At 37.8% G+C, this 27,889-nt stretch overlaps 2 protein-coding genes and 1 pseudogene across 7 annotated transcripts in view; 1 reads left to right on the top strand and 2 right to left on the bottom strand.

The window, feature by feature from the left end:
* Positions 1-90: 90 nt before the first annotated feature.
* Positions 91-27,857, bottom strand: TMEM59 (transmembrane protein 59). Of its 5 annotated transcripts, XM_077891851.1 has the most exons (10): positions 27,533-27,857; positions 23,762-23,794; positions 22,674-22,779; positions 20,629-20,723; positions 17,452-17,604; positions 16,166-16,247; positions 15,376-15,460; positions 11,238-11,346; positions 9,937-9,982; positions 91-726 (listed from the first exon to the last, which is right to left on the bottom strand). In XM_077891851.1, the coding sequence occupies exons 1-10, from the start codon at positions 27,719-27,721 to the stop codon at positions 707-709; spliced, it is 918 nt and encodes a 305-aa protein (XP_077747977.1). In that variant the 5' UTR covers positions 27,722-27,857; the 3' UTR covers positions 91-706. The 5 variants fall into 5 exon arrangements, with proteins under 5 accessions (XP_077747977.1, XP_077747973.1, XP_077747974.1 ...); XM_077891847.1 differs by lacking the exon at positions 9,937-9,982 and having other exon boundaries at positions 427-726; positions 27,533-27,847; XM_077891848.1 differs by lacking the exon at positions 9,937-9,982 and having other exon boundaries at positions 427-726; positions 15,376-15,457; positions 27,533-27,843.
* LOC144310626 (heat shock protein HSP 90-beta-like) lies at positions 733-9,930 on the bottom strand (annotated as a pseudogene).
* The window catches only part of TCEANC2 (transcription elongation factor A N-terminal and central domain containing 2), a 36,496-nt gene continuing 35,785 nt past the window's right edge, over positions 27,179-27,889 (top strand). For both annotated transcript variants that reach the window (XM_077891856.1, XM_077891857.1), the window contains exon 1: positions 27,179-27,351. The gene's annotated coding sequence lies outside the window, so the exon portion shown is untranslated. The remainder of the gene's footprint in view (positions 27,352-27,889) is intronic.

Genomic DNA, 27,889 nt, shown 5'->3' on the forward strand with positions numbered 1-27,889 from the left:
GAACATTCCATAATTCTTTTCTGGCTGGGTAGGGGTGAAATGAAAGGTCTGGAAAATCAGGAGTATATTAACTCAAATTTCGGCACATAATTATTCAAGTAAAATTTTAATGTCTTCAGTCAATACAACTGAAAATGTAGTGTAATTAAAGGGCATTTCCTGCTAAATTTCAAGATACAGGTTGTGGGCCATTTCTGAGCAGAAGCATCAAGTCCTATTGAATATTCAGTTTATTAACTAAGGTGACAGTATTATGGCAGAAGGTGAGGAAGAGCAATGAACAGCTCACAGAATTTGGCTAAGAAAGAAAACAAAAAACAATGTAAATAATAAAATAGCTACAGGTATTAGTAAAATAAAAATGCAATCCCAAATATCCACCTCTTAAATTACTAGAAAAGAAATTACAGATAAAGTTACGGCAAATACGGTCTTCACAGATTTGGGTAACTTTATTTGTGTTTTAAAGTGATTTTTAAGCCCTATATCCAATGAAACCATCTTGAGAAGCTCTATGAGGAATGGAAATTTAGATGTCAATTAACCCTTTACTTTAAAAAAAAAGAAAGCTTAAATTTCTGAATGAGCAAGATTCACTTTTGTAGGTAGAGGCCCTGCTTCTTCATGGTCTTCAGTTTTAGATCTAACAACCACAAGAGAAGAAGATGGATATCTGTTTAACTTTTGTTCGTTCACAAATTCCAAGTCACCATAGATACTCAGCTTCTGCAAAAGAAAATCAATGCACATTAACAATTTGGATAGTTAAGAACCTCTCTGAGTATGTCTTCAAATAACAATTTAATCTAGGGCATTTGGTAAAACAAAAAATTCTATAGACATCCTCAAGCATGAAGAATGCCTTTAATTCAGTGTGACTGATATGTGATTTAGCCCTCAATCAATGGCCAAAGAAAACTTTTCCACATGTCCCAACTTAAAATACTTAGAAGTATTAACAACTAAGTATCAAGAAAAAATTGCTCAGGTTTAAATGGAGTTAGTGTGATCAAATCAAAAGCACAGATTCTGGATATTTAATGTATTAGGTGATCAATTCCTTTAAGATCTTAGCTCTTTTAACAAAGTGATCAAGTGATTTGGGGGTAAGTTTTGACTTAATACACTGGAAAAATATATTTTAAAAGGCTATGAGTAGAACAAAGAATACACATGAAACGCTTTAATACGGATACAAATCTCTTCATAAATGTATAAAAGCTCCTCAAATGATCACTGTCATATCCAAGAGGACACCACAACAAAAGAATGAAAGCATAAAATAGAATCAGTGTAAATAACCTAAAACTCCCTGGAGTATAACAGTTATGTCTAACACCTACCAAAGTAGGTCTATTTGGATTAGGTCTATCTCCTAAAGGCTTGGAAAAGCAAAGTGAAAATTTTTTACTAGGAAATGGGTAGATTTTGTTAACTCATACAGCAACATATCTCCGAATCTATCAATTAAGAACTGAAGTGTTGACATTCAGGGAAACTGACTAGAATGTAAACAAAAACCACCTAAAAGTACTTGATACCGGAAAAGTATTTTTAAAAGATGCTGAATAAAGAGCACTTTCAGGAGATTAAGTATCTACTGATACTGCTTGCTACATGCTACAACATGGTTGAACCTTGAACATATAATGCTAAGTGAAAGAGGTCAATCACAAGAGACCACATTTTGAGTGTTTATAGCTCAGGGTGGTGGTGGTGGTCCTTGGGAGCAGTGGGAGTGACTACTAATTAAGTATGAGGGGTTTTTTTGGTGTAATGAAAATGTTCTAAAAGTGATTGTCATGATGGCTGCTTACTTGGACATGCTTCAGATGTGGTCTGCTGCTTATAGTTTCAAGGCAACGACTATCCTGCAACAAGGAGGGAGCCCAGGACCTTATCCTTTTCCAGTATGAGAATATCTTCCAGAAAAATTCAGTGGTTGATGGATTAGACAGATACAAATCTGATATAATGTGGCTTCCTTAAAAACCAGAATTAACATGTCACAATTTGCTCTGGGGCACTGTGAAAGAAAAGTTTTCACAGCTTTACCTAACAGCATTTAAAGGCCTTGAAACAGCAACCAGAACTGTTGCAATGATTTCAAACATCGAAGTGGAAGAAGCTATCTAGAACAGGGAGAAAGTATAAAATGTGTGCAGAGAAATGACTGGTTAATCTGTAGTATGTATACTGATTTTGTGTCTACTCTGTATTCTCAAATTACCAATTAAATACAAGGGTACAATAGAGAGATTTTCAACAGTGTTAACTTGATAAGTTTACTACCCAAGTATCCTTTATGAAAAAATTACTTAAGAAAGTACTTAAGCAAAAGCAATTCAAGAAAGCAAAACACATTAGAATACAAGAAACCGCAGTAGTTGAGAAGACTTAGAAAATGGGAAGAAAACTACAACAAAACAAAAGAAGATTCCATTAAGCAGAGATAGTGGGAAGATTCTCTTGGGAAAATTTTAAGTAATTCAGGTTTATATTTGCGTTTATGACTCTATTCACCCCTGTATCTGGTTCTATTTTGGATATTTACATAATCATAATATTGTAAACGCTGTCTACTGGATTTTAATTTTTCAAGTCAATCAGTAGCAAAGCATGGAAGTATATATACAGAAGAATTAACATTTACATTTTATTGTCAAGGGTCATAATAACTAATGAAAATTGACAGAGTATGGGAAGAAAGAGGGAAGGAAAAGAAGTAATAAGGAGTCAAGTGAAATTTATAAAGCAATCACTAAAAGTCTACAAAATTTACATTACAAAAACCAGAATGTGAAGAGATGAAGATGATGTGGGAGACCGTAAGAGGGAACCAAATTCCTAATCCTTCAGTAGGAAGACCTTAGATAATGTCTAAAGTTGATTAAAAAAAAAGAAGAAGAAGAAGAAGAAGATAAAATAGATAACAAGATAAAAATAAAATTAAAATGTAGTAATTACTTGGAAAAATTGTTTAAACTATTAACTAGTTTATCTGAGAAGTGAAGAAAAAGAAGACAATTGAGGTCACACGTATTACCTCTAAAAGTTAAAAGTAAATTTGTAAATATAGTATGGGCTACAGGCTTGGCTCTGCCACTAACCAGTTACATGATCATGGATAAGCTCCTTAAAGCTCTAAAACTCAGTTTCTTAATAGAATTTGGATTTAAAAACTGTGGCACTTATATTATTTTCTGATTCTTTTATCAGATTTAACACTTCTGAACAGCAAAGTCCTGGTCTTTTTTTTTTAAGACAAAGAAAATAATGCTTATTACAATTTAAGACCTATTTACCCTACTTACTGAGTCTTGGAAGCCTTCATCATTTCACTTTGTTTCATCTTGATCATAATATTCTCAATTGTATCTCTAGTCTATTGAATAGAGTCTGGCACACAGGAAGGTATTCAAAAATGTACACGATTTACTAATGTGAACATTGTTAGGAATCTTCCAAAACTCTTCTTTTCTTCTTCTCCATTTCTTTTCTATAGAACTGCATCTTCTTTACTTTGCATACTTTGGTTTCCAGACAAAATAAATAAAAAACCCCATTATCACACATTCAAACCCAATGTCAAATGTGGGAAGAGACAGGTCTTAAGGCCCTTGTATCCTGCTTTAGACAGAAGACAGGAGAGAAAAAGACCCGCTCAGAATCAGCAGAGGGAACCAGGGGCACTCTGGGCCACTGGGGAAGCCATGGGGACACTACACAGAGGGCACAAGGTCTGCAAGTAGAAATTCCTAATCTACTTGTTCCAAGAGAAAGGCATCCTCATCACCCTCGGGGAGGAGCTCATCAGGAAGAGCAGCACTGGGTTCTCTGCTGTCACTTCATTTGTATCAACGTTGAGACCTAACTTGACTACGAGGCAGATATGGCTGGAGTGGGTCTGGGCATCCTCAAGTGAGAAGGCAGAAGAGGAAGTGCAGTTTTAAACATCAGTACCACCAGGTCCTTGACAATCTTGTCATTCTCATCTGCCTCTGCCATCTGCTGCAGTGTCTCCACAATGGAGTGGTCAGGGTTGAGCTCCCAGTGCTTTTTGGCCATCCTACAGCCCATTGCAGAGTTATCCCAAAGTGCCTGGGCTTTCATGATCTGCTCCATGTTAGCTGTCCAAGTGTAGGTGCTAGTCACAATGCAGCAGGGTGAAGACTAAACCCTAGTGGAAACTGTCACCTATTTTTTTTTAAAGATTTATTTAAGGGGGGGGGGGGGCATAAGCAGAAGCAAGGGAAGAGGGAGACAGAGAATCCTCAAGCTGACTCCCCACTGAGTGAAGAGCCTAATGCAGGGCTCCATCCCAGGACCCTGAGATCACGACCTGAGCCAAAACCAAGAGTCAGATGCTTAACTGACTGAGCCACCCAGGTGCCCCAGAAATTGTCACCTTCTTATCTAAGATTTCTTTCATCAATTTACATTGGTTCTCAAACTGGGCCTTGCTCTCCTCCATTTTCTTCTTCTCCTCTTCATCCTCAGGCAGCTCCATGCCCTCCTTCGCAACTGAGACCAGCCTCTTCACATCGAACTCCTTGAGCTGCTGCATGCAGTATACATCAATAGACTTGGTCATCCAAACTAACTTAAAGCCCTGCTTCCACATTTGCTCCACAAGAGCAGAGCTGACAACCTGCTCTTTGCTCTCACCAGTGATGTAATAGATGGACCTCTAGGTCTCTTTCATGTCAGACATATTCTGAAAGAGAAGTCTTCTCATCTCTAGACTGGGAGGTGTGATAGTGTAGCAGCTCAAAAAGGAGTTGCCAATTAGTCGAGTTCTCATAGATTCCAAGCTTTTAACCTTTTAGAGATTGGCCTGTATAGTTTCTTAGAGTTCTCCTTATCTTCTGCCAGAGCAAAGAGCTCAAGGCATACATTCAAAGTATTTTTGCAAATGACCTTCAAGATTTTGGTCAGCGGGGCAGCCTGGATGGCTCAGCAGTTTAGCACCGCCTTCATCCCAGGGCGTGATCCCGGAGACCTGGGATCAAGTCCCACGTCAGGCTCCCTGCAAGGAGCCTGCTTCTCCCTCTGCCTGTGTCTCTGCCTCTCTCTCTCTCTCTCTCTCTCTCTCATGAAAAAAATAAATAAAATCTTAAAAAAAAAAAAGATTTTGGTAGGCTGCAGTGTTTCTCAGGCAATGTTCAGGGGCAGGTCCTCAGAGTCAACCACAGCCATTGATGAAGTTGATATACCCTTGTAACAACTCATCACAACTGTCCATGATGAAGAGATGGCAGACTGAGTTTGATACTATTCTTTTTATTCTTGTTCTCAGAAATCAAAAGGAACCCAAAAGGAGATGAACAGCAATGCTCTGAATTCCAACTCACCTTCTAGAGATAAGTGCTTGACTACTAAGTAGTCTTCCCAGTCACTGGTAAGGCTCCTGTAGAACTCCTGTAGAACTCTCCATATTCCTCCTCCTGAATGAGGTCATCACAGGTTCTGGTCCAAATGGGTCTCCTGATAAATATACTACTCTTTAATCTTCCTTTTCTTTTTGTTGTCCTTCCTGCTATCACTCTCCTCATCTGAACCCACACCTTCAGTCTTGGGCTTCTCATTATCTTTATCTTCTTTCTTACCTTTCTCTTCCTCTGTCTCATTATCAATGATTTCTTTCTCTTGTTCCTTCTCCAAATAAAGGGTGATGAGATAATCTACGAACTGTGAGTGCTTCTTCACCACGTCTTTGATCAGCCTCTTCCGAGTACTCTGGTCTTCTTTAAGGTGGAGGATCACTTTGGTAGCCCGGCCAATGGGCTCACCATGGTCCACATATATATTGAAGGAACCCCAGCAGAAGACTCCCAGGCATACTGCTCATCATCACTATGCTTTGTGATCACAGCTACTTTCTCTGCTACCAGAGAGGCAGAATAAAAGCCATTACCAAACTGTCCAAGCAGGGAGATGTCTGCACTAGCCTAAAGAGGTTCCATAAATGCTTAGTCCTTGGCAATGATTGCCAAATTATTTATGAGGTTGGCTTTAGTTATGTAAAGGCCTGTGTCCACCAAGGTCAGGGTGTGTTCCTAGGGGTTGGGGACATCAATTTTCAGTTTTTTAACACTGTCCAACTTGAAAGGGTCTATCAGGCTCTCATAGAGAATCTTGGCCAAGGCACCAGAAGCATTACTGATCAATTCCCAAGGGAGAATTTCCTTGTTGGAATGGAAGGTATCGATGACACGAAACATGAATTCGGCAATTCCTGCTTGGAAGGCAGAAGTCTCCACTCCTCCTCTCCATGGTGCACTTCCTCAGGCCTCATAAAGGAGAAAAGCTGCAAGCACTACAGACCAGGGTGGGCAGGGACTGGGTCTGGCTTATACTCTGCAACAAGGCTGCATGAGAGTGGCTCAAGAGAGCTAAAACCCTTTTTAACTGACCACATGAAATCAGAGGATCACAATCTTGACAAAAAAAAAAAGAAAAAGAAAGCACAGCGATGAGGAGATAACACCAATGAAGCATCTATATCACCACCTGTTGCAATAGCAGATTTATGCTGGATCTTTAGGAAGAGCTTTCCAATCCTGCTGCATCTTGTTCTCCCATGTCAAGGTTGACCTGCCTGACTAGGACCACTATGAATGACAACTCTTTATCTTAGGTAGACAACTCAACAAGACAAAGTGTCATCCCAAGAAGTTTCAAAAATGACATAAAAAATATGAAACAGGAAAAAAATAGAGAAATGAGAATCAAAATCTAAGTCAAGCCACTCAAAAATGATACTGCTTTAAGATCAACCAAAGAAATGAGTTATTTGCCAACTTTTTGTGGTCATTATAATCAAATGATATGATGGGTACCACTATGTGCAAAGCAGGCTCAATTATTACAGAGCTTTCTTAAACAAGAAAAACAGAGCTGCTTACAAGTTTCTAAGATCACACTTCTATCTTATTACCACCATTTTAAACTTTGTTTGTAGTGACTGAAAAGGAAGCTTTTTCTATTTTATGTTTGAGCTCCCAGATACTAGGTCAGTACTGAAAAGACACACATTCAGCAGGCTTATGATTTCCTACAAACATACAAGATCATATATGTAAATAATATAACAAAATATACATAACATTGCTCACACGAGTTATACTTGTGGAACTTAAAGTGAAGTTGCAAGTTACTATGAAAAGGGATAAAAAATGACTTTTATTTCAATAATGAAAACAATGAAAAAGCTTTATGAAAGTGCAAAGAGGTAGCTTTTGGTCAAGAAAACTGCGTAACTTTTCTAATGCAGTTTTTAGCTATTTTTACAGCAAACAGAGGAAAAACTATCAGGGACAGAGCATTTACACTGAAATGTATTTTGAAACAAGAAACAAAATATTAGTATGTATTACAAATTACTTATGCTGAAAAGAAATCCACTAAAATGGAAACACTACAGGGGTGCCTGGGTGGCTCAGTTAGTTAAGCATCTGACTCTTGGTTTTAACTCAGATCATAATCTCATGGTCCTCAGCCAAGCCCCGTTCTGGGCTCTGCACTCAATGAGGAGTCTGTCTCAGATTCTCTCTCCCTATCCCTCCTACTCACACTCTCTCAAATAAATAAATAAACAAACAAACAAATAAATAAATAAAATCTTTAGCCTACAACAGTTTTGGATGATTTTTTTTTGCCTCTTTATATGTACTTTACAAATTTCTATAATAAATATATGGCATCTCTAAAACAAACAAAAAAAAAGTATCTGAAACATTATTACCTAGCCAAAGTGGGTTTCATATAAAAAAAAAAAAGCCTAAAAGCAGTGAATCTTAAGGGGCTGTTTTCCATACATTTTTCTAGAATATATATCTCCTTAGAAAAGTACAGGCCTTTTGAGAGTGTAGCCATAATTCTGATTGTTAAGGATATGTAGTAGAATTCTAGAGAGGGGTGAGAAAGAAACATATGGCAGGTGTCTGGGGGACATAGAACTGCCGACAGAACTCCATGTGTTGTGTTGATCATAAAGCCTAAGGCTTTATAATCACAGGGGTCTAGGGGCATATGTGGGAACAGTGAGGTATTTCTCCAAAGAACTTGGAAAACAAGAGAATTTCTCACAGAATGAAAGCTGTACAGTCAAAACAAAATTTATTAGAGCAGTGACAATATCTGAAAGGAAGAGAAGATCAAGAGTCATCTGAAAGGGAGGGAAAGATCCCTAGGTCTGTAAGATGTAGCCAAAGCCACAAGGAGAAGAGGTCATATCCATTAAGTCGAGTAGGGGGACCAAACATTAAGATTCAAAGAATAGGAAGAATTCAAGCTATTTTTAAGTATTTAATAGTCCAGTTCTGAAAAACTGTGATATGCCCATCTGAGAATTGTTTGGATAAAAGAGAATTTAAGGATCCTGGCTCAAAAACATGAACCATGTGGTCCAGGTGGTATCTATTTCCTAGTGTCAAAGAGGGCATACAGGAGATCAGCTCCTGATATGAAACACATAATCAACTCTCCTATTTATGATTTCAGGCTAATTAAAGAAACTTCAGATTACCTGGCTTCAAATTTTGGTTCTGCCACTATTAGTAAGTGATATTGGGGCAATTATATACTCTTTTGCAGTATTCATATTCAGGAAATGGGGATAATGATAGCAGCCACCTCACAGAGTTACTAAAAGGACTGAATATGCCAAACCAACCCTGCTGGGATCTTAATCTTGGACTGCCAGCCTCCAGAACTTTGAGCAAAAGGACTGGATGTGCCAATTCAGATAAAACATTTAGAACAGTGCCTGGGAGAAAGTGCTCGACATCAGTCAGTAGGCCTGGGGACCAGGATCCAGGTTGTGGTAGATTGATCAGGTAAATTCCACCTGAGGCCAGCCATTCAGTCTTTCCTGACAATAACTGGATGAATCTCTATGGAATCTTTCTTTGACAAGGGGTACCTGGGGAGTAAGGAAAGGAACTGTGCTGATAATACAAAAAGGAAGGAACGAGGTACCACATGGTGGGTGGGTGGGGGTCAACAAAGATTTATTAATATGAGGATGTAGAGAGCATGAGGTAGCTCAAAAAGAAGTAATAGGCAAAGGAATTCCTATGTAAGATAAGTAATTTCAGTTTTATCAGGAACAACAAAATGATTAAAATATGGACATCAGAATTAACAAGAACACAAGTAGGTAATGCAGCAGAGAACATAATCAGTATATTCATATCATAAACAGATGAGTTCTATAGAAATTTACCTATTCTCTAATACTTCCACAATTCAAAAGTTCATCCCAAACCTAACTTTATCCATTTGATTTCCTAATTTAAGTTCTTCTCATCAAGTCAATTTTTTACACTACTTCCCTGATTGCTATTTTTTTTTTAAGAGAAAGAGAGAGCAAGAGAGGTCATGAGTGCAGAGGGCTCCACACCCAGCATGGAGCTTGAAATGGGGGTTGATCGCATGACCCTGAGATCATGACCTGAGCTGAAATCAAGAGCTGGACGCTTAACAAATTGAGCCACCCAGATGCCCCACTTGACACTTCATTCTTGTCTGTACTTGGGAAAATTAACCACCCTCCTCTCTCTGCTAATCTATGCCTCACTACTCATTTTTCAAAATTCAGGTCAAGACCCCCATTATCCAAAAGTCCTCCCTGACGATCTCAATACATAGACTCTGGTTTCCTTAACCCTTTATACATTTATTATTTGTACCACCTTATCAGCCCTAGGGAAGAGAGTACACAGGAAAAAAGAGTTGCAAGTCAAAAGATATAAGCTGAATTCCAGTCTCAATACTTTCACAGCCGTGCAAACCCAGGAAAGTTACCTAAACATTTTACTATCTACTCATCTATAAAATGAGTAACAAAACCTGCTCTAGAATATTGCTGGACATGGAAGATACATGGAAATATTTTGTAAATTTTAAAGAACTCTATAATTGTTAAGTTACCAACATTATCCTGTTCCAATTTCTGGCTGCTTTTTTCACACAGCATCTTAATAAAAAACATGAAATATAATATTATCATAATCATTACTCATACGTAAACCTTACCGTAAAAAGCCATCTTTACAGTCTAATTGTTCAAGCACCATTAAGCACATGCTAACTATTTATTATTAGATTCTATTTTAACGTCTCTCCTTTCTTCCTTTAAATCTTTTTCTGTAACACTTTGGAGGCACAAGAAACTAAAGTTTATTTCAGTTGGATTTGATGTCCATAGACATTATTATCCTCTATTTAGTTATAGAAATAACTTTCTTTTCTTGAAAGCTAAGTTGAATCACCAAATTATAGCCTTTTCCCAAAACAAAAATCCTTTACACAGTTAGGTTTCTTGGGCCAGTTAAATTTTAATTACCAAGAAAGTCACAACAGTTCTCCATCTCTCTCAGGGTTAGATATCAATACACATTAACTCAAAATCACATACTCCAGCCTTGCTGATTCTAAAGCAGCAACTACTCCTTGACACTTGTGGCAATTAATTTAAAATTTTAAGCAGTTCTACAAGTCTCTCTTCTTTCAGATCACCTTAGAAACTGAACTGGTGTCAACAGGTTCTTTTCAGGCTCAAAAAAACAGGGAAAAAGAGAGAAACCTTACTCAAACCAGCCAATGTCTATGTCACTCTAGTATTTAGCACCATAGAAAACTAGGAACAGTGATTCTCCTGCTGCACACCTGCCATTTCCATGTGTGCTTAAAACCACCTAATCTGGGGACACCTGGATGGCTCAGTGGTCGAGCGTCTGCCTTTGGCCTAGGGCGTGATCCTGGAATCCCAGGATTGAGTCCCACATCGGGCTCCCCGCATGGAGCCTGCTTCTCCCTCTGCCTGTGTCTCTGCCCCCCTCTCTCTCTGTGTCTGTCATGAGTAAATAAATAAAATCTTAAAAAAAAAAAAACACCTAATCTTTCATTCTATTAGTAGAGAGGCCTTGTTTTTCTAGTTAACCAATAAGATATGTATTTATTTATTTATTTATTTATTTATTTATTTATTTAAGATTTTATTCATTCATGAGAGACACAGAGAGAGAGGCAGAGACACAGGCAGAGGGAGAAGCAGGCTCCATGCAGGGAGCCCGATGTGGGACTCAATCCTGGGACTACAGGATCAGGCCCTGGGCCAAAGGCAGATGCTCAACCGCTGAGCCACCCAGGGATCCCACAAATAAGGCATTTAAAATGGTAAATCACAAGGCTCAGTGTTCAAATAGCCAGCGGGCTGGAATTAAATTTACCTCAGAGGGAACATACTGCTCGACAGCTGTAGCGACAGTTGCACAACAAATCCAGAGCAATACCATCACCGAGAGGACAAGAGTTGTGGTTAAAATCCAGCCAGAGTTACTAAAAAACAAGTTAGTCATGTTAAAATTTCATAATATAAAAAACAGATTCTTAATAATTAAAGGCAATTAACCTTATGCACTTAGTTTAATAATACAACGGAAACTTCATTGTACTCCTTTAAAACTATTTAAAAAACATACCCAGAAGGAAATATAATAGCTTTTATATTAGTGTCCTCCATTTCTCAAGTTTCTGTATCATGGCTATCACTTTTATAATTTAAAATATCAGATATACTGGCTTTTTGCTAAATATATAAAATTAAAACAAATTATTTTCAAAAGTATTTTTCAATTACTAAATGAGATAATGCAAATCAAAGTGTACTGTAAATTGTATGCTTCTATACATATGTCATACATTATTCTGCGAGGCACTATAGTGATACTTCCTTTAAGAAAACCCAGTATCTCAAAAGATTTCAGGTATACAACAGGTACATTATGAAATGATCATTTGTTTTATAAAAGGACTCACAATAGGCCTCCAGAAATTAGTGTTCCTAGAATACCTCAAACAATCTGACACAATTTACTTAATTTCAATTTACAAGAGCACATCTTTTATGAGCCATTCTGTACCCATTATTAGTATATCTTAGTAAAGAGATAGTTATATTTTCCTTATGTTTAAAATATCATAAAGTCGGCCAGTTACAAGAATTAGCAACAGTTTTGCCCATAATTGATCTATTGTTTGCCAAACTGTATATTAAGATTCAAAGAATAGGAAAAAGTCAAGCTATTTTTAAATATTTAATAGTCCAGTTCTGAAAAGCTGTGATAATTACTACAGGCAGTCAGGCAGTCTGATTTTCACATCTGTGTTCATCCAGTACTGCCTGATATAGAGTCTATACTTACCACCATAACCCATTCACTTGATGGCTTGCCCAAACTTGAACATGCCAAGGAAAATGTATGCACAGTCATTATTTGTCTCCCAGCAAAAGAGATAGACACTGGAAAATGCACTGCATCTAAAAGCAGGGAATATCTACATGGTGTTGTAAGTGTTCCAATTTAGAGAGAAAGTAAAAAATATTTAAAAAAAAATTTTTTTTTAAGATTTTATTCATTTATTCATAGACACACAGAGAGAGAGAGGCAGAGACACAGGCAGAGGGAGAAGCAGGCTCCATGCAGGGAGCCCGATGTGGGACTCGATCCCGGGTCTCTAGGATCACACCTCAGGCTACAGGCGGCGCCAAACCACTGCGCCACCAGGGCTGCCCATAAAAAATATTTTTAATGAAAAAAACACCAACTTTACATATTCCAGCCTAACCCAAGTACTAAGGAATTTCCTTCCAGGAAATGAGAAGGATATATTTGATATCTGGATTCCAGTAACAGCTAGTTAATTAAGCAAGAAAACTGGGGCTCATTTTAGAGTCCATCTGCTTCTTCCACTTCCACAACAAAACAATCCTATAGATTCTTAACTGTCTCTGTTATCTCTTGTTTCCCTTGTCCATTACCTAATTCAGACCTCATAAGTGCTTGCAGGATTTACCACAGCTCTTCAACTTGATCTTCTATCCTTCACGTAGATGCCTCTTCCCATACTTAGATTTGATTACTTTCCTTCTCCTATCTAGTTCCTGTCCACTCAGTTTGGTCTCTGATCTAACTCTCCATACATATTAATATACTTTATATATTTAGTAGAAAGCCAGCACAGCTGAAAAAAAAAATTAAAGAAACATGCTACACTAGTCAAAATCTCTTTTCATTATTTAAGACTTATTTCTACGTCCTCTGTCAATTCTTCCTTTGAAGGTATACTCCTTGTACTCTGTATATGAGGTGTGTATGATATATAGCAATCATCATTGCTTGTTTATTGTTTGCATGTCTGTCTCTATCATACTAGACCTGAGAACTCCATATAGGCAGACACTGAACATCTTTCTCTAGGTCCCACGTCCCTGACACAGTTTCTGGTATATAACAGACTCTCCAAAAAGAAATGGCAAGTGAAAAAAAATGAGTTGACCTCAATTTCCATTCTGGAAGCTAAGGGTACCTCCATAACAGCTATGTTGTACTATAAAAAAGCACTGCAGTTAAAAGTCAAAAGACCAGATTCCACTGAGGCTAGGTGATCTTGCATGTCATCACAAAAAACTCATGATTCTAGGAAACAGACACCTGTGCCAGAACTGGATGAGTAGAATATGCAGAATTAGAAAAGCTAGATTTGAACTTTAACGTGATGGATATATAACCTTAGGGGTGGGCAATTCATCTCTGACCCACCTACTTATCACAGGTACTGTTCTTTTTTGTTTTTTTTTTTAAGATTTTATTTATTTATTCATGAGAGACAACAGAGAGAGAGAGAGAGAGAGAGAGAGAGAGACAAGCAGAGGGAGAAGCAGGCTCCATGTAGGGAGCCTGACGTGGGACTTGATCCCGAGTCTCCAGGATCACACCTGGGGCTGAAGGTGGCGCTAAACCGCTGAGCCACCCAGGCTGCCCCACAGGTACTGTTCTAAGAGTCAAATGAGCTCACTGAAGGGAAAGGTATTTTAAAGAGTTATTTTTTAAATTAAAATGTAGAATACTATTATAATTCATGTTTATGCACAGAGCCTTCTAGGCATTAAAGTTCTAGTTATAAAATTAGTTATTTCTTAAACATTTACAAAATTACTTTGAAAATGTTAGATTTAAAAGACATAAAATACAATGACAAAATGCTAAAGGATAATAAGTCACCAGTAAGATGCCAAGTAGTACAGTATTGAGAATAAACTGTAACTTAAGATTGATTACTTAGGTTTCATAAGACTATCAAACTGCAACAAAAATCCTAAATATCAGAGAGAGAAAAAGTATACCTGTATTCTGCCAAGGTCAAAAGGAGGTTTAGAAATGAAAGGAAGGGAAAATTTAAAGTTAAATCCTCATTTTCTTATCCAGTCTTTAAAGACTGTGTTAGGTAAAAGGAATTAATCTTTAGGTACCAAAATAACCCCACTGATACCTGATAAAACCTGTCAAGAAACTACTTTAATTATAAGAAATTGCAGGAAGCAGGCAGTTTGGACTACTAGAGTGTTACACTAGAGACAGAACAGCCCACCAGAGCATACACACTGTGAGGGCAAGCACTTGTTTACCACCTCTACTCAAATGCTTGGCCTGATATCTGACACAGTAGATAATTATCAGTAAGTTCTATGGGCCACTGTCTCTCTCTTTTGAAGGGGGTTATGGAGGTAGATGAGGAGAGCTCATATCAGAACTCTTTGGAGGAAGGGAAGTATGCATATTTTAATAACCCCACTCAACCTTCAGAAGGCTTAATATTCCTTCCTAGGAGAGCATAAAGTACCCATTACTCCTGCCTGCCTGCTTTCCCCTGCCATCTTTAAGGATCCTTGGCATACAGTTGATACTCTTTAGTATAGAATACAAAGCCCTCCTTAATCTGTACCCCTCATCTACCTTCTCTAGCCTCAGGTGCGGTCTTGTAGATAAAAACAAAAATCCAACCCCAAACCATTCAGATACACTTTAAAGCTTGATTTAAACATATGGAGAAACATATTTCTTAACATAAATCAGAGAATCTTAACAAGAACAAGAATGCTTTTGTACTGGGAAGAAAACTAGCTGCTTGAGTTTTATTACGTGGTATGTGTATTACCTTTTAAATAAACTAAAATAGGGATGCCTGGGTGGCTCAGCGGTTGAGCGTCTGCCTTTGGCCCAGCGTGGGATCCCAGGATCCGGGATTGAATCCCACATCAGGCTCCTTGCAGGGAAGCCTGCTTCTCCCTCTGCCTGTGTCTCTGCCTCTCTTCTCTGTGTCTCTCATGAATAAATAAATAAAATCTATAAAAATAAATAAATAAACTAAAATATCAAAAAGTACAAGTTGGTAGAACAAGGTAAGGTAAACAAGTTTTTTTAAATTTCTGAGCAACTAATATAATTTTAAAATAAAAAGGAATGTATCTGTCTGATACAAGCCAGATTTTATCTCCTATACATACAAATAAACAGGAATACATACAGAGATAGACATCTTAAAAAGCCATCACTTTCTCCATCTTCAAGATAGTTCCTATGGGTTTGTGAACTTCTCATTTGCAGATCTGCTGAAATAATAAGGTACAATTTATGATATCCTATATCCCAAAAGCTAGTCTCAAATGACTACTCCTAGATATATACACTGTACAGATACCCAGCTGCTTTTATAAGTATAATCTGATACATTGATAATAAATGCAAGTTCCTCTGGCATGTTAAAACTGAATGGTTATTCTACCACATTATGGATTTCCTATTTTATTTGCAAAATCTTATGAATGAGGACATTTTAAAAGGTAAGCTCAGCTTTAGGTTGATGTTTTATGTTCCTACAAGTTAAAATTTATTCCTAGCATGGAAATAAAAATAGAACAAGAACTCACACTTTTGGGGTAGTTTCACTATTTGGTTAGTATATTAGGAAATACCAGAATACTTCATTAGTTCATAGTCAAAATATCCTTCAAAGCAAGCCACATGTTTTTAGAATAATAATTCGCAAAGTGTGATCCCCAAACGAGCAGCATCAACAAAATCTGGGAACTTGTTAGAAATGCAAATTCTCAGGTCCTATCCCAGATCTAGTAAATTGGAAACTTTGGAAGTAGGGCTCAGAAATCTGTTTTTTAACAAGCTCTCCAGATCCTAAACTACTGTTTAAAAATTATTTGTTCACTTTCTATTAGCGTAAGAACAATCATACAACCAAATCTAAACCACAACCAGATTTGCTAATGTTGTTATCCCAAGCTACTTGAAATAAAACTTACAGGACATTTTGCTTAGCGACGATTCTTTCAAATTTGTAGGCTCCTGCTCCAACTGTGGTGCATACTGGATTTCTGGCTTAGACTAAAATGATAATGAAAGCAATTAAGCCATTTGTACTTCTTATGCTTTTCTCAGTAACAAGTTCTATAACACATCATCTGTATAAACATTCAAATTGAGAAAAAGTAACAGAAGTATGGTATAAAAAATAAAACACATTAGCCACAATATATTTTAATTGCACTTCCTAAACATCAGAGCCGGTGCCTTGCAAAGAAACAGACAGATTTTTGGCATCGTCAAGTATTTAGTCAGTTTAACTTTCTGACAACATTAAAAAAAAATTAAAAAGCAGGGACAAATTACAACATACTGCATTAAATATCATATCCTGCAAAAATGAGTGCTAATTCTAGTAGATCAAGAATAACTTAGCAGACTGCCAAAATTTTGAGCTAAACACCTATTATCTCTATTTTTCTCATCTGAAACATTCCATTCTTCCCTAAGTATGCGTAATTCATACATTACAGCTAAATACTCTATACTTTTCATCCTCCATACAGCACAGATCCTCTGGAGTGGGAGTTTCTCCAGTCTAGTTATGCTCAAGTTGATACAAAGAGAGAAACAAAGTGAATCTCGTATCTAATCAGGAATGAATGAGGGCTTCGCTCTGAGATTTAACTTAAACTTTAAGCTAATTAGCTTTAGGACATAGAAATTTACTCATGAATTTAAAGAGAAAAAACTCCTTATGTTTTACTTATTACCAAATTATGTATAAAGGACCCAAGACTCAGGATAGTGCTAAAAATCACATTCTAGCCTTACAGTGAGCCATTCTATTACTAGTAATAATTAAAAGGTTTAATTATTACCTAAGAGAAAGTCTCACAACATAGCTTGTGATACATTTGAGGAATTTAACTACCAAATTAAAAGAAAAATAGCATATCCATATGTGATATATACACATGCCATGATTTATATTCAAAGTATATTCATTACTCTTATCTCTCATATCTAGAGGTTTCATTTTATCAATTTAACCACTATAAAATTTAGAAGATTCAGAGTTCTTGAAAAGGACCAATGGGCTTGAGAGAGGCTTCCAACAGGCAGAGAGAAGTAGCACTGTGTTTTGATGCCCAATGTTTTAATGTAGGCCAAATCAGTAATTATTATTTGGTAATATATATGGCTCTATGCCAAGACATTCATTTAAGACATACACATTTACTGTTGTTGGTATTTAGATGAATCTATGAAGCACAGTTGTTACCTGGAATATAACTATTTTTCCATCATCAGCTTGAAGATAAAAAGTCCATGAAGAGGTTATGAAGCTCTGGGCAGAGTCCATCATGTCACTCCAGAATGACCTTACCAGAGTTAGAGGGAAGAGTAGGTGCATTTTTGGCATCAGGGACATGAGCTTAAAAACAAAACAAAACAAAACACTGAATCATTATTTTAAAAATATATAATTTTTATATATGTATATTCAAGAGAGCAAACATGGGGAAGCCTGGGTGGCTCAGTGGTTGAGCATCTCCCTATGGCTCAGGTCGTGATCCTGAAGTCTCGGGATCCAGTCCCACATTGGGCTCCCTGCATGGAGCCTGCTTCTCCCTCTGCCTATGTCTCTGCCTCTCACTCTCTCTCTCTTTCACTCTGTGTCTCTCATGAATGAACAAATATAATCTTAAAAAAAAAAAAAAAAAAAAGAGAGCCAACTTAATCAAGTTTCTCCAAATCGTTACTGGGACAGGGACTAAAAAGTTAAGTGTTTCTACCACAACAACTAGCATTAAACAGTTTCCTACGCAAATGAACTGTGATAAGGCTTAAGATCCCAGGCTATTGGATGCCTGGGCGGCTCAGTGGTTGAGCGTCTGCTTTCCGCTCAGGATGTGATCCCAGAGTCCCAGGATCGAGTCCTGCATCTCCCTCTGCCTGTGTCTGTCTCTCTCTCTGTGTCTCTCATGAATAAATAAAAATAAAATCTTAAAAAAAAAATCCCAGGCTACTTCATTTTGCCACCAAACACACATATAAACTACCTGTCACCTCTATCAGAATAACAGGCTTTTAGGGCAGCCCAGGTGGCTCAGCGGTTTATCACCACCTTCAGCCCAGGGCATGATCCTGGAGACCCGGGATCAAGTCCCACATCAGGTTCCCTGTATGGAGCCTGGCTTCTCTCTCTGCCTGTGTGTCTCTCTCTCTCTGTCTCTCATGAATAAATAAATAAAATCTTAAAAAAAAAAAAAAAAAAAAGAATAACAGGCTTTTAAATCAGGTCCAAAATTGTGAAGAATCTTAAGATATGATTAAAATAAGGATTAGCAAGGCCTTAAGAGGTAGAAGGGGCAGAGACTAATTATACCATCCTATCTTAATGCTTTCATGTAAAACAAATCATGTTATAATAAACATTGATGGAAAAGGGGAAGGGAAAAAAAATCAACCAAAAGAATATATGCATAAAATAGAGACATCTGATAGCAGGGCAGTGTGATGAGAGTATTTATGGGCTGAGTATATACAGTAAGCTACTGATTTTAACATTGATGGGTATCATGTCCTCCCAGTTCTGACTTCTTTACTTATTTAGCAGCAGTGGGCCCCTCCAGAGCATAAGTATGGGATACTTTTTGCTGTACTTTAGGGAGAGCCTTGATTCTGCTATATTTCAAAAGAGAGGCATTATGGAGTAAGAGATCAATTTGTTGAATCAAAAGATCTATATTCATGATCCATTTTTCCCACTAATAGCTCTGAAATTTTTCACTGATTAATTCACCAAACAAGTATTCACTGAGATTAAAAATTTTAGGAGATCAGGGATCATGTATATTTTATTCAACAACGTATACCTATGTTTAATCTGTGTAATCTATATAGGACAGAGGTTAAAAATTGATTAATACGTGTGTATGGAGAAAGGCACTTAACCCAAACCTGGGTGAGAAGGTGTTAAGAAGGCTTCACGAAGGAAATGATACCTGCCCTGAATCAAGGGGATTCAATAAAAGGATGGGGAGTAGAAGGAACAGAACCATGAAAGAACTCATCATACTTTAAAAATTAAGAACTGTTCAGTATGTATACAACTAAGAGGAAAAAAAAACAAAAATGGCTCTTAAAAATCAGAAAACACATTTAACATTACCTGTAATATGAAAAACACAAATTTAAAATATATTAAAAGTGGCACACTGTCAGGAGTTGAGGAAGGAGAGAAGTGGGCATGGGATTTCTTTTTGGGGTGGTAAAAATGCTTGGAATTAGTGATGATGGTTGCAAAACTTTGTGAACATACTGACAACTACTGAATTGAATATTTCACAAGGGTGAATTTTATAGTATGTGAATTTTATCTCAATTATTAAAATTTGGTACAAATTCCACAGAGAGCAATTTTGCTCTACTTCTCAAAATTAAACACACAAATATTTCTTGCTCAGCAATTCTACTGTGTTTTTATTCTATAGATATAAATGTGAGAGGTGTGCAACATTGCGTATAAATGAAAAAGATTAGAAACAACCTATATGTCCAAATAAGAGATTGCTTAAACAAATGATACATCCATACAATGGACTGTACAGTGAAAAAAAGAAATGGATATTCTTTACGTATACTTGTATTTTAAAAAAGAAGGAATATATGTATCCTTGTATCTGCATAAAATACGTCTGCCTTAGTAACCCTGGCTACATGACAAGGAAAATTGAATGGCTAGGATATACAGGGGTAGGAGATTTTTTACTACATACTCTTTTTACCTTCTGAATTCTATACCATGTGGCTGTACTTCCTATGCAAAAGCTAATAAAATTAACAAACTTTATCTAGTATATTTGGAGTATAGAGTATGAGGGGTGGGGAAAAAAAGATAACCTAAGATAAATAATCAGGAGCCGGACCATGATAAGTGGTTTGGATTTAACCCTGTAAGTGGGTCCTGAAGTATGTAAGACAGGAGAATGACACAGTGAGATTTCTATTTAGAATATAAATATCTGAACATATACTAAAGGATGGACTAGAAAGGGTCAAGTGGGAAAATAGATTGCAAGTTTAGCAATACAGACGAGAAATGATGATGACCTAAGCTAAGGCAATGGCAGTTGGGGTAGGAAAAAAATGACTCACAACTATGAACTTCTTTCTCTGAGCCTCAGTTTTTTCATATGCAAAATGAGGATAATATCATTATTGGACCAAGAGAAAAAACTAAAGAGATTACGGATGTAAATGTAACTTTTAACAGCGAAGCATTATACAAAAGTAATTATGCAAGTGACACTCCTATTTGCAAACATGTAATTTGTTTGCTGAAAACTAATTATAAAATATAACACTAAAATAGTATCTAAGTGGGCGATAAACATTTCAATACAAATCAGTGCAATTTAAGCAGGCAATTCTGAAAGGCAGTATTGTTTCATACTTGTTCTTGTCTCAGTTCAGCGAATGGCAGCTGATTCTGGCAACCAAGATGGCAAGCATATTGCTCATCAGATTGGGAATATGCTTCTGTACATGCTGTAAGAGAAAAACAGTCAAATTACAAGGAAAAGAGACAGAAAGAGAGAAAAGGAGAGAAGGGAAGGAAAGAAAAGGGGGAAGAATAGAAAAGAAGGGATTTGGCATTTTATAAAAAAATTTCTTAAAAAGCGTTTTATCAATATGAATTTTCAAATTCAGTAACAGTAGCAAAGATATTATTTTAATAAACTCTGTATCTTCTACCTCCCACATGTCAGATGGTTCAGGTATAAACCTATTGATTATATACTCAGGCTCAGGCTATATGATGACATTCATAAAGGGATCTTCACCACTATGGTATGCAAAGTGGGAAAAACACTGGTCTGGCATCCTGAAGTTTTGGCTCCATACACATCTGGCTGTGTATATGACCTAGGCTGTGTTTTTTAACCTCTCCAACTATTGATTTCTATATGTTTAAAATGGAAATACCAAATTACCATCACCTATGTCATAGAGTTGAACCAAACAATATATTTTAGTGATTTACACAAATACACAATATTAACATTAAGAACTAGATCACTTTGCTGAGAAACAAGGATATTCTCATAGCAAAGAAAAATAAAACAAAGCAATTAATCTAACACCCTAAATTCTGAGAAACTGAACTTAGAATATGCTCTACAGCAGGATTCTAAAGTTGAAGTGGGTACACACCCTCTTCATTTGGTTCACTAGAGCTGGTTCTCTCTTGTGATATATAACACTTTACCACTGTAACAATTTTTCTTTCCAACCCAGTCATATATTTGTAATATATTTCTCAAAGGTGCTAGACAATAAGTTAAACAGCATTATGCACATATGAAGGTGGCCAGTTGGAGACTGAACCACAAAAAAACAAGGTCATGATATCAAGGAGACTTAGACAGAAGTCATGGCAGAGTGACAGGGAGAAAGGTACCTCCTGCTACATTGAATAAACAGCATCATGTAATGAATGGAGGAAATTCCATTACGGTTTCTTTAAAAAGTTAAATGTCAATTCTGTCTTGATTACAGGTTTCTTTTATTAAATGCATCTCTTTTAGCAAAAGGTAAGAACAGTGGTTTAAGAGATGACAAAGATTCTGGTTACTTCTTTTATCGGCATGACCCACAAAGAATACACTATTAAATAGTGAGTCAAAGGCTTGATTCAGTAAAAACAACTTGGAGCTAAATCAACTGGCCTGATTGAAAGGCTTAGGAAAATTATACTATCCATTGAAAAAGTAGTGATGAATTATGAGAAGGGTAATTAAACCAAATGCTTCGTTACACAAAGGTGTCCTAGCCATAGTACAAAATAAACGTTGTCTCAACAAATAGAAGTAGCCTCCACTTTTCAGAAGTTCATATCTATTTTTACAAACCAAAAGAAATCTGAAGAGGATTCATGCTTTCATGAAAAAAAAAAAAAGTGAAAACAGCGTTCAGCATTTGTTTTGTGGCTAGCCATTACAGAGGCAGCACACACTCCTGAGCAGCAACAGTGGCACTGCCAAGCTCCTTCCCTGGGAAATACGCTCGGCATCAGGCCACCATAGCTCTGAACTGTGTAAGCATCTGTATTTTATCTTGATTTATTTTATGCATCTTAGCAAGATGTGTCCTAAGGTATTAGAAAAGACTAAGAGAGGTTATTTTTTGGATCTAAGAGCAGTCAAAAAATTTTCCATATAAATTAATGGTAATTGCTTCTTTGCTTTATGCCATTTTGGTTTAGGAGAGGTTTCAAAGGAATGCTCTACTTTCATATAGCAGGGAACCCTAAAGATGAAATTTAAAGCCCATGAAATTTGTAGCAGCAGCTGATTAAACTCTAAATTCATAATTCTTAAAATATGTTAGAAATTAGTTTAAACAACATGCCTATCATTTTCTGAGGAACATATATAAAGAGTATTAACACAACCCAAAAAACCCACAATGTTATATACTTTTAGCATAGCATCTTACCAGATTCACATTCCATTTTGGTCCGATTTAAATCAATTCCATCATCCACAAATTGACAAATTGAAAACAGTCTGCAACCTCTCTGACATGCATACAACTCTTCTTCCTAGGGAGTTCAAGAAGAAGGAGGATTACCAAAAAAATATTATTTTTCCCTTAGGGGGGGAAAGTTAAAAAGAAAACAAAGTTAGTAGGTTTACTATTAAAATGTCCAATAAAAGGTTATAACCGAAAGAAATACGGTAGGAACCAGGTAATACCCAAGACCTTTGCCATAAAAAGAGGATTTAATTTCTTATTTTAAAAGTGATACTCAAGAAAGAAACCTAGTGGGGGGGAATATATATATATATATATCTCCTTTTCCCATATTCCAAGGTTACGTTTTGACGGAAAATTTTAAAAATAAAAATAACAGTGACATAATCAGAATTTTAACAGAGGTAGAAATGAGTAAGCAAGTACCTTCTGATGAATGACATACTTCTGCCACATAAATATTTATAATTATCAGGCTTCTCAGGAAAAAGGGTCATGACTAGCTTCACATGGCAAATAGTGTAATAAAGGCCCGCAAGAAGTGAAGCATACATCTATGAAAAGTGTTTTTAAACTTTGCTTACTTTGACTGAAAACATAAACAAGAGCAACAGTGTGGTGTACAGGAAAAGCCTCTGGAATTACCAGACCTGGTTTAAAATCTTTCAGGTGAATGACACTGCATAAGTTACTTTACCTATCTAAATCACAGTTTTCTCATCAGAAAAGGAGATAATGGCTATACATAATCTCCAAACCCCTCAATAATGCTGGAACATAGCGATTCCTGGTATAGTCCCTGGGACACAGATGGTGCTCAATAAAAGGTAGTAGTGTTAATCACGATAACAGATTTTTAAAACAGAGGACAACAGTGATAGGCAACATTATCTATCTATGGGAGCTCAGGATAGGGTTGATTCTTCATTACTGGAAAATGTGAACTGCTTAATAAAACTAATGACAATGTCTTCACTAAGCTTTTGTTACATGAAATACACACAGTGTTTAACACAACTAGTACATGTAAGGGAGTCCCCTCAACTTACTGTGTGATCCACTGTGTACAAATTGGCAGGCACCTAATAAGGAAGCAAATAGCATGTGCATATACCAGTTAGCAACCAATGGAAGAGAAAGGTATGCATTTCTTTACAGCAGAAGGATTAGTAAGATTTATGCAGCACCAACAACCCATTAAGAAGAGATGGCTGCAGTCTGACGTTAAACAAGTGTTGCAATTTTGAAGCTAGCATGTTTTTTGAACCTCAGTTCTGGTTGCATTTATTGTTAAGGTGAAACTGAAAGAATTTTAACAATTAAGATAAATTTCATACCTGAGTAGCTTTTGAAGCTTTGTAAAACAGTGGAAGAAATTCTCTTATGTATTTGGAGCACCACATCTCCTTATACTGCACAGAGGAAGCTTGAGCTCATTAGTATGAGCTATAATGCATGCCATTGCATTTTCAGGTAGGTTTTCTTTCCTTAAACCAAGCCAGTAAGCCCCCCAGTCCTATTTTCAAAAGAGAGTATGGCATGCTGCAAAGAGCCTAGATCCAGGAATCAGCCCTGCTTTGAAGCTCAGCCTCACCACTTATTCTGTACAACCTCTGGCAAGTGACAATTTCTTTCAGTCTGTTTCCTTGGTTGTAAGATGGGGACAATACTCTTATGACAAGGATTTCACATTTTATATACACAGTATCATGAATATTATGCTATACTATCTAACAAATAGGCATAATAATAATGTATTTAATGAGCACCCACAATGTGCCAGACACTATGCTAACACTTAAGGTATACAATGTCCAGCACAGAGTAGGGACTCAATTGGTAGCTATTAAGAATCATGTACTAGATAATATCATTCTAAGTAAACATTTCATGGTTTATGTATCTCAAATGATTGACAAGCTTATCTTAAATGTACCTTAGAGCACAAGGAAATGTTGCTCCCCACAAAAATGAATGAAACTAAATAATCAGAAGGTACCTCAATGATAATTATCTATAGAATATATGCATTTTCTTGCTCAGAGCTAAGTCAAGCTAACTATTCTCAATATTTAGCACCACTGATACTGTATGTACCAAACTGGTTTTATGTGCTAAGAGTGTCACATACATTATCTTTAATTCCCACACCAGGTCTGTAAGGTATGAAGTTTTTGTTGTTGTTTTACAGGTGACAAAATGAAGTCGTGAGAAGTTAAGTGATCAGCAAAGATATACAGATAGTAAAAGTGGAGCTGGGAATTGGACCCAGGCTTATGGTTCCAGAGCCCACACATTTAAAAAAAAATGACCAGGTGGACACTAGTTAGCTTTGTTGTTAACATAACATAAGTCTCTTGTATTTGGACCCAGACAAATGATGTAATTGTATTTTTGAGGAAAGTTAAATGGTAACTATATTGGAATTTTAAAATAACTACTTACAAACAGCTATCCTACTTTCTTGCAACAAATAATTAATTCTGAAAAAGAGTTGTTAAAATGAGATTTCTATCTTCCAGTTGCAAATACCAGACTGACAGGGCTAGGTGAGCTTCTAATTTCATCTGATTTCTTATAACGCACACTGCTTTTTCCTGAACTTCAAAGCACAATAATTCAGAGGGCCCATAGAAATCAGTGAAATAAGTAAATTAAATTAATTTTTAATACAACTTTATTAATAGAGGGCAGCAAAGTATAATCAGTTTTAGGGCTGAATTCCTACTACCTCACTACTTCTTAGCTATGTGACTTTAGGTAAGTCACTTAACCTTTCAGAGCCTCAATTGTAAAATCCTACTTTGCATGGTTGTGACAATTAGGGATAATGGGTATAGATCTCTCATCATACTGTCTAACAGAGTAGACAGTTAATAAGTTTTAAGTCCATCTAACATACGGGGAGCCAAATGACTGTTTCTGAGAACAGCTTTGACGAATAAGCAAAAATGATTTATAGATACCACCTCAATTGTTAAAAACTGTCAAAATAGTGGATAAAAGTACCTGAGGTTTCCAGAAATGTTTATATCCTTTAGTTATTCTCCCAGCTTTCTGGGTCATACTACAGGTTTGCTAGGAAAATCTCAAGAAAGGAAAAAAACACAGCCAAACACTAGAAGGATACAAAATAAGTTTCCATTCAATGCCAGGCCAAATAAATCTTAGTGAGTTTCCTCATACAGTCTTCTTAATGATGAGAGGTTTATAAATAGAGAGGAAAGTAATGTATTCAGGGGCAGTACACATTGATTTAAGCTTGAAAGTCACAATCTCTCATTTCTCTCTTCTGATTGTTATATTAGTGTCTGACTGAAAATTTTAGGATAATCAATCTCCTACACTTTTTCTTGAAAACTGATAAAACTTGGGTGCCTGGGTGGCTCGGTCTGTTAAGTGTCTGTCTTTGGCTCACTGGGATCAAGTTCCACATTGGGCTCCTTGCTCAGCAGGAAGCCTGCTTCTCCCTGTCCCTTGCTGCTTGTGCTGTCAAATAAATAAAATCTTTTTAAAAACTCAGAAAGACGATAAACCTCATGCAAGGTAAAATGCTGCCGTACACAGATACATGGGAAGTGAAAGAATTCAGAGATTTTCATTTCAAAGACCTGAAAGGACTTGTCCAAAAGGAACATCCCATAAAGTTCACTGGCCCTCTCCTTTGTAGTCTGAGAGAGCAAAGAGGGCTAGCCACATGCTTAAGCCAACAGCACCGAGGAGATGAAGGGAAAACAAGGAGAAAAAGACCAGTAACAACAGCAAAAGCTCTTAGAAAGAAAGAAAAAGAAAGAAAGAAAGAAAAAGAAAGAAAGAAAGAAAGAAAGAAAGAAAGAAAGAAAGAAAGAAAGAAAGAAAGAAAGAAAGATAGAAAGAAAAGCAGTAGGGGGAAGGGAGCACATATCCAAATTATATATGGGAAAGGGTGGGGAGTCACCACACAATTTAGAATGTTGAGTAAACAGAGATCCTAAGACGGAAAAAAAAAAAAAAAAAAAGACCTGAGAAGTGGAATGGGATGAAAGGACAGCATCACGGGGCGGGGGCGGACAAGGAATTTCAAGAAAGCAGGGTCACTCCCCTCGGGAAGCTGGGACCCTGACGCCTCCCCCCGCACCTCCCCCCCCCCCAACGGCAGTCTCATTTTTAGACCCGCTCTGCACTGAAGGGTCAAGTTCTTTGCAGAAACCTAACTGCTGCCTCTCTAAGCCATCCCAAGCCCTAAGGCAGCGTCCTGCACACAGTGACTCAACCCAGGCGGAAAGCCCTTCCCGAGCGCCTCACAACTCCGAGGGCTGATGGCATACCTTTCTATCACGGTGGAATGGTCTCGCTTGCCTGACCCCCAGGACAGGCTAGGAGCTCCCGGCCCCGAGCGGCGCTCAGTCTACGTGCGTTACGAACTAACCTACTGTGGGCTTGCATGTCTGCTCCTGCGCCCCGCCCCCTCCCCCCTCGCCATCCCTTAACGCCCCGTGAAGGTGAAGACCCTGCATCCATCATCCATATCCTCCTCCTCCTGCCCCCGAGAGTGCTCGTCTCTCCGGCCGCCCAGCCAGCTGCCAGCGGCCAGGGGTCCGGTCTCGTTCATCTCTGCGTCCCCCAGCCTATTCCGCGGTAGATGCAGCACAAACTTCCGGTAATTACAGCAGGAAAGGGGTGCGGGGAGACCTAGGGAAGACCACAGGAGCTACACAGGTGGGAGACAGCGGTTGGAGGGTGTGCGTTCGACACCCAGGCTTCCAGGGCTGACACCGGTCGGGGAGGAGGGAGAGATGGGCGGCCAGGGGAGGGTGCAGCCCGGTTCGGACGGGCCCTACCTTGGGGTAGGTATGCAAGGGGAAGGTCAACTGACAGGCCCGGTGACAAGACGCCGTATCACCCAAGATCGAGTCAAATGCTTCAGCCGAAGCGGTCCCCGAGCCTCCAGCCAGGGCCATGGTCAACAGCAGCAGCGGCGGGAGTCCCCGTTGGGCCCTGACCCACAGGCTCCCCTTCGGCGCCGCCATTTTGTTTCCCTCTGTCACAGCAGCTCGGCTTGTTGCTGTTTTCTTTTCAGGGTTTCCTCCGCCTTCCGGGGCCAGCCCCTTCCCCGCCCCTCGGGCCGTCGCTTCCGCCTCCGCCGACTCCTCAGCTCCGCCCCGACCCGCCCGAAACTGCCGCCTTCCCGCCCCTAC

This window comes from Canis aureus, chromosome 3 (assembly GCF_053574225.1).
Source record: "Canis aureus isolate CA01 chromosome 3, VMU_Caureus_v.1.0, whole genome shotgun sequence".
Classification (NCBI taxonomy): Eukaryota; Metazoa; Chordata; class Mammalia; order Carnivora; family Canidae; genus Canis; species Canis aureus.

Bases quoted from the DNA above. Each gene is read 5' to 3' on its own strand.
- TMEM59 (XM_077891847.1), bottom strand. From the start codon at position 27,721: ATGGCGGCGCCGAAGGGGAGCCTGTGGGTCAGGGCCCAACGGGGACTC. The intron at 20,724-22,673 runs GTAAGATGCTAT...TTTCTCTTACAG, and splicing joins CAAAATGGAATGTGAATCTG to CATGTACAGAAGCATATTCC. The intron at 727-11,237 runs GTAAATTTAATT...TTTCTTTTGCAG, and splicing joins AGCAGTATGTTCCCTCTGAG to AAGCTGAGTATCTATGGTGA.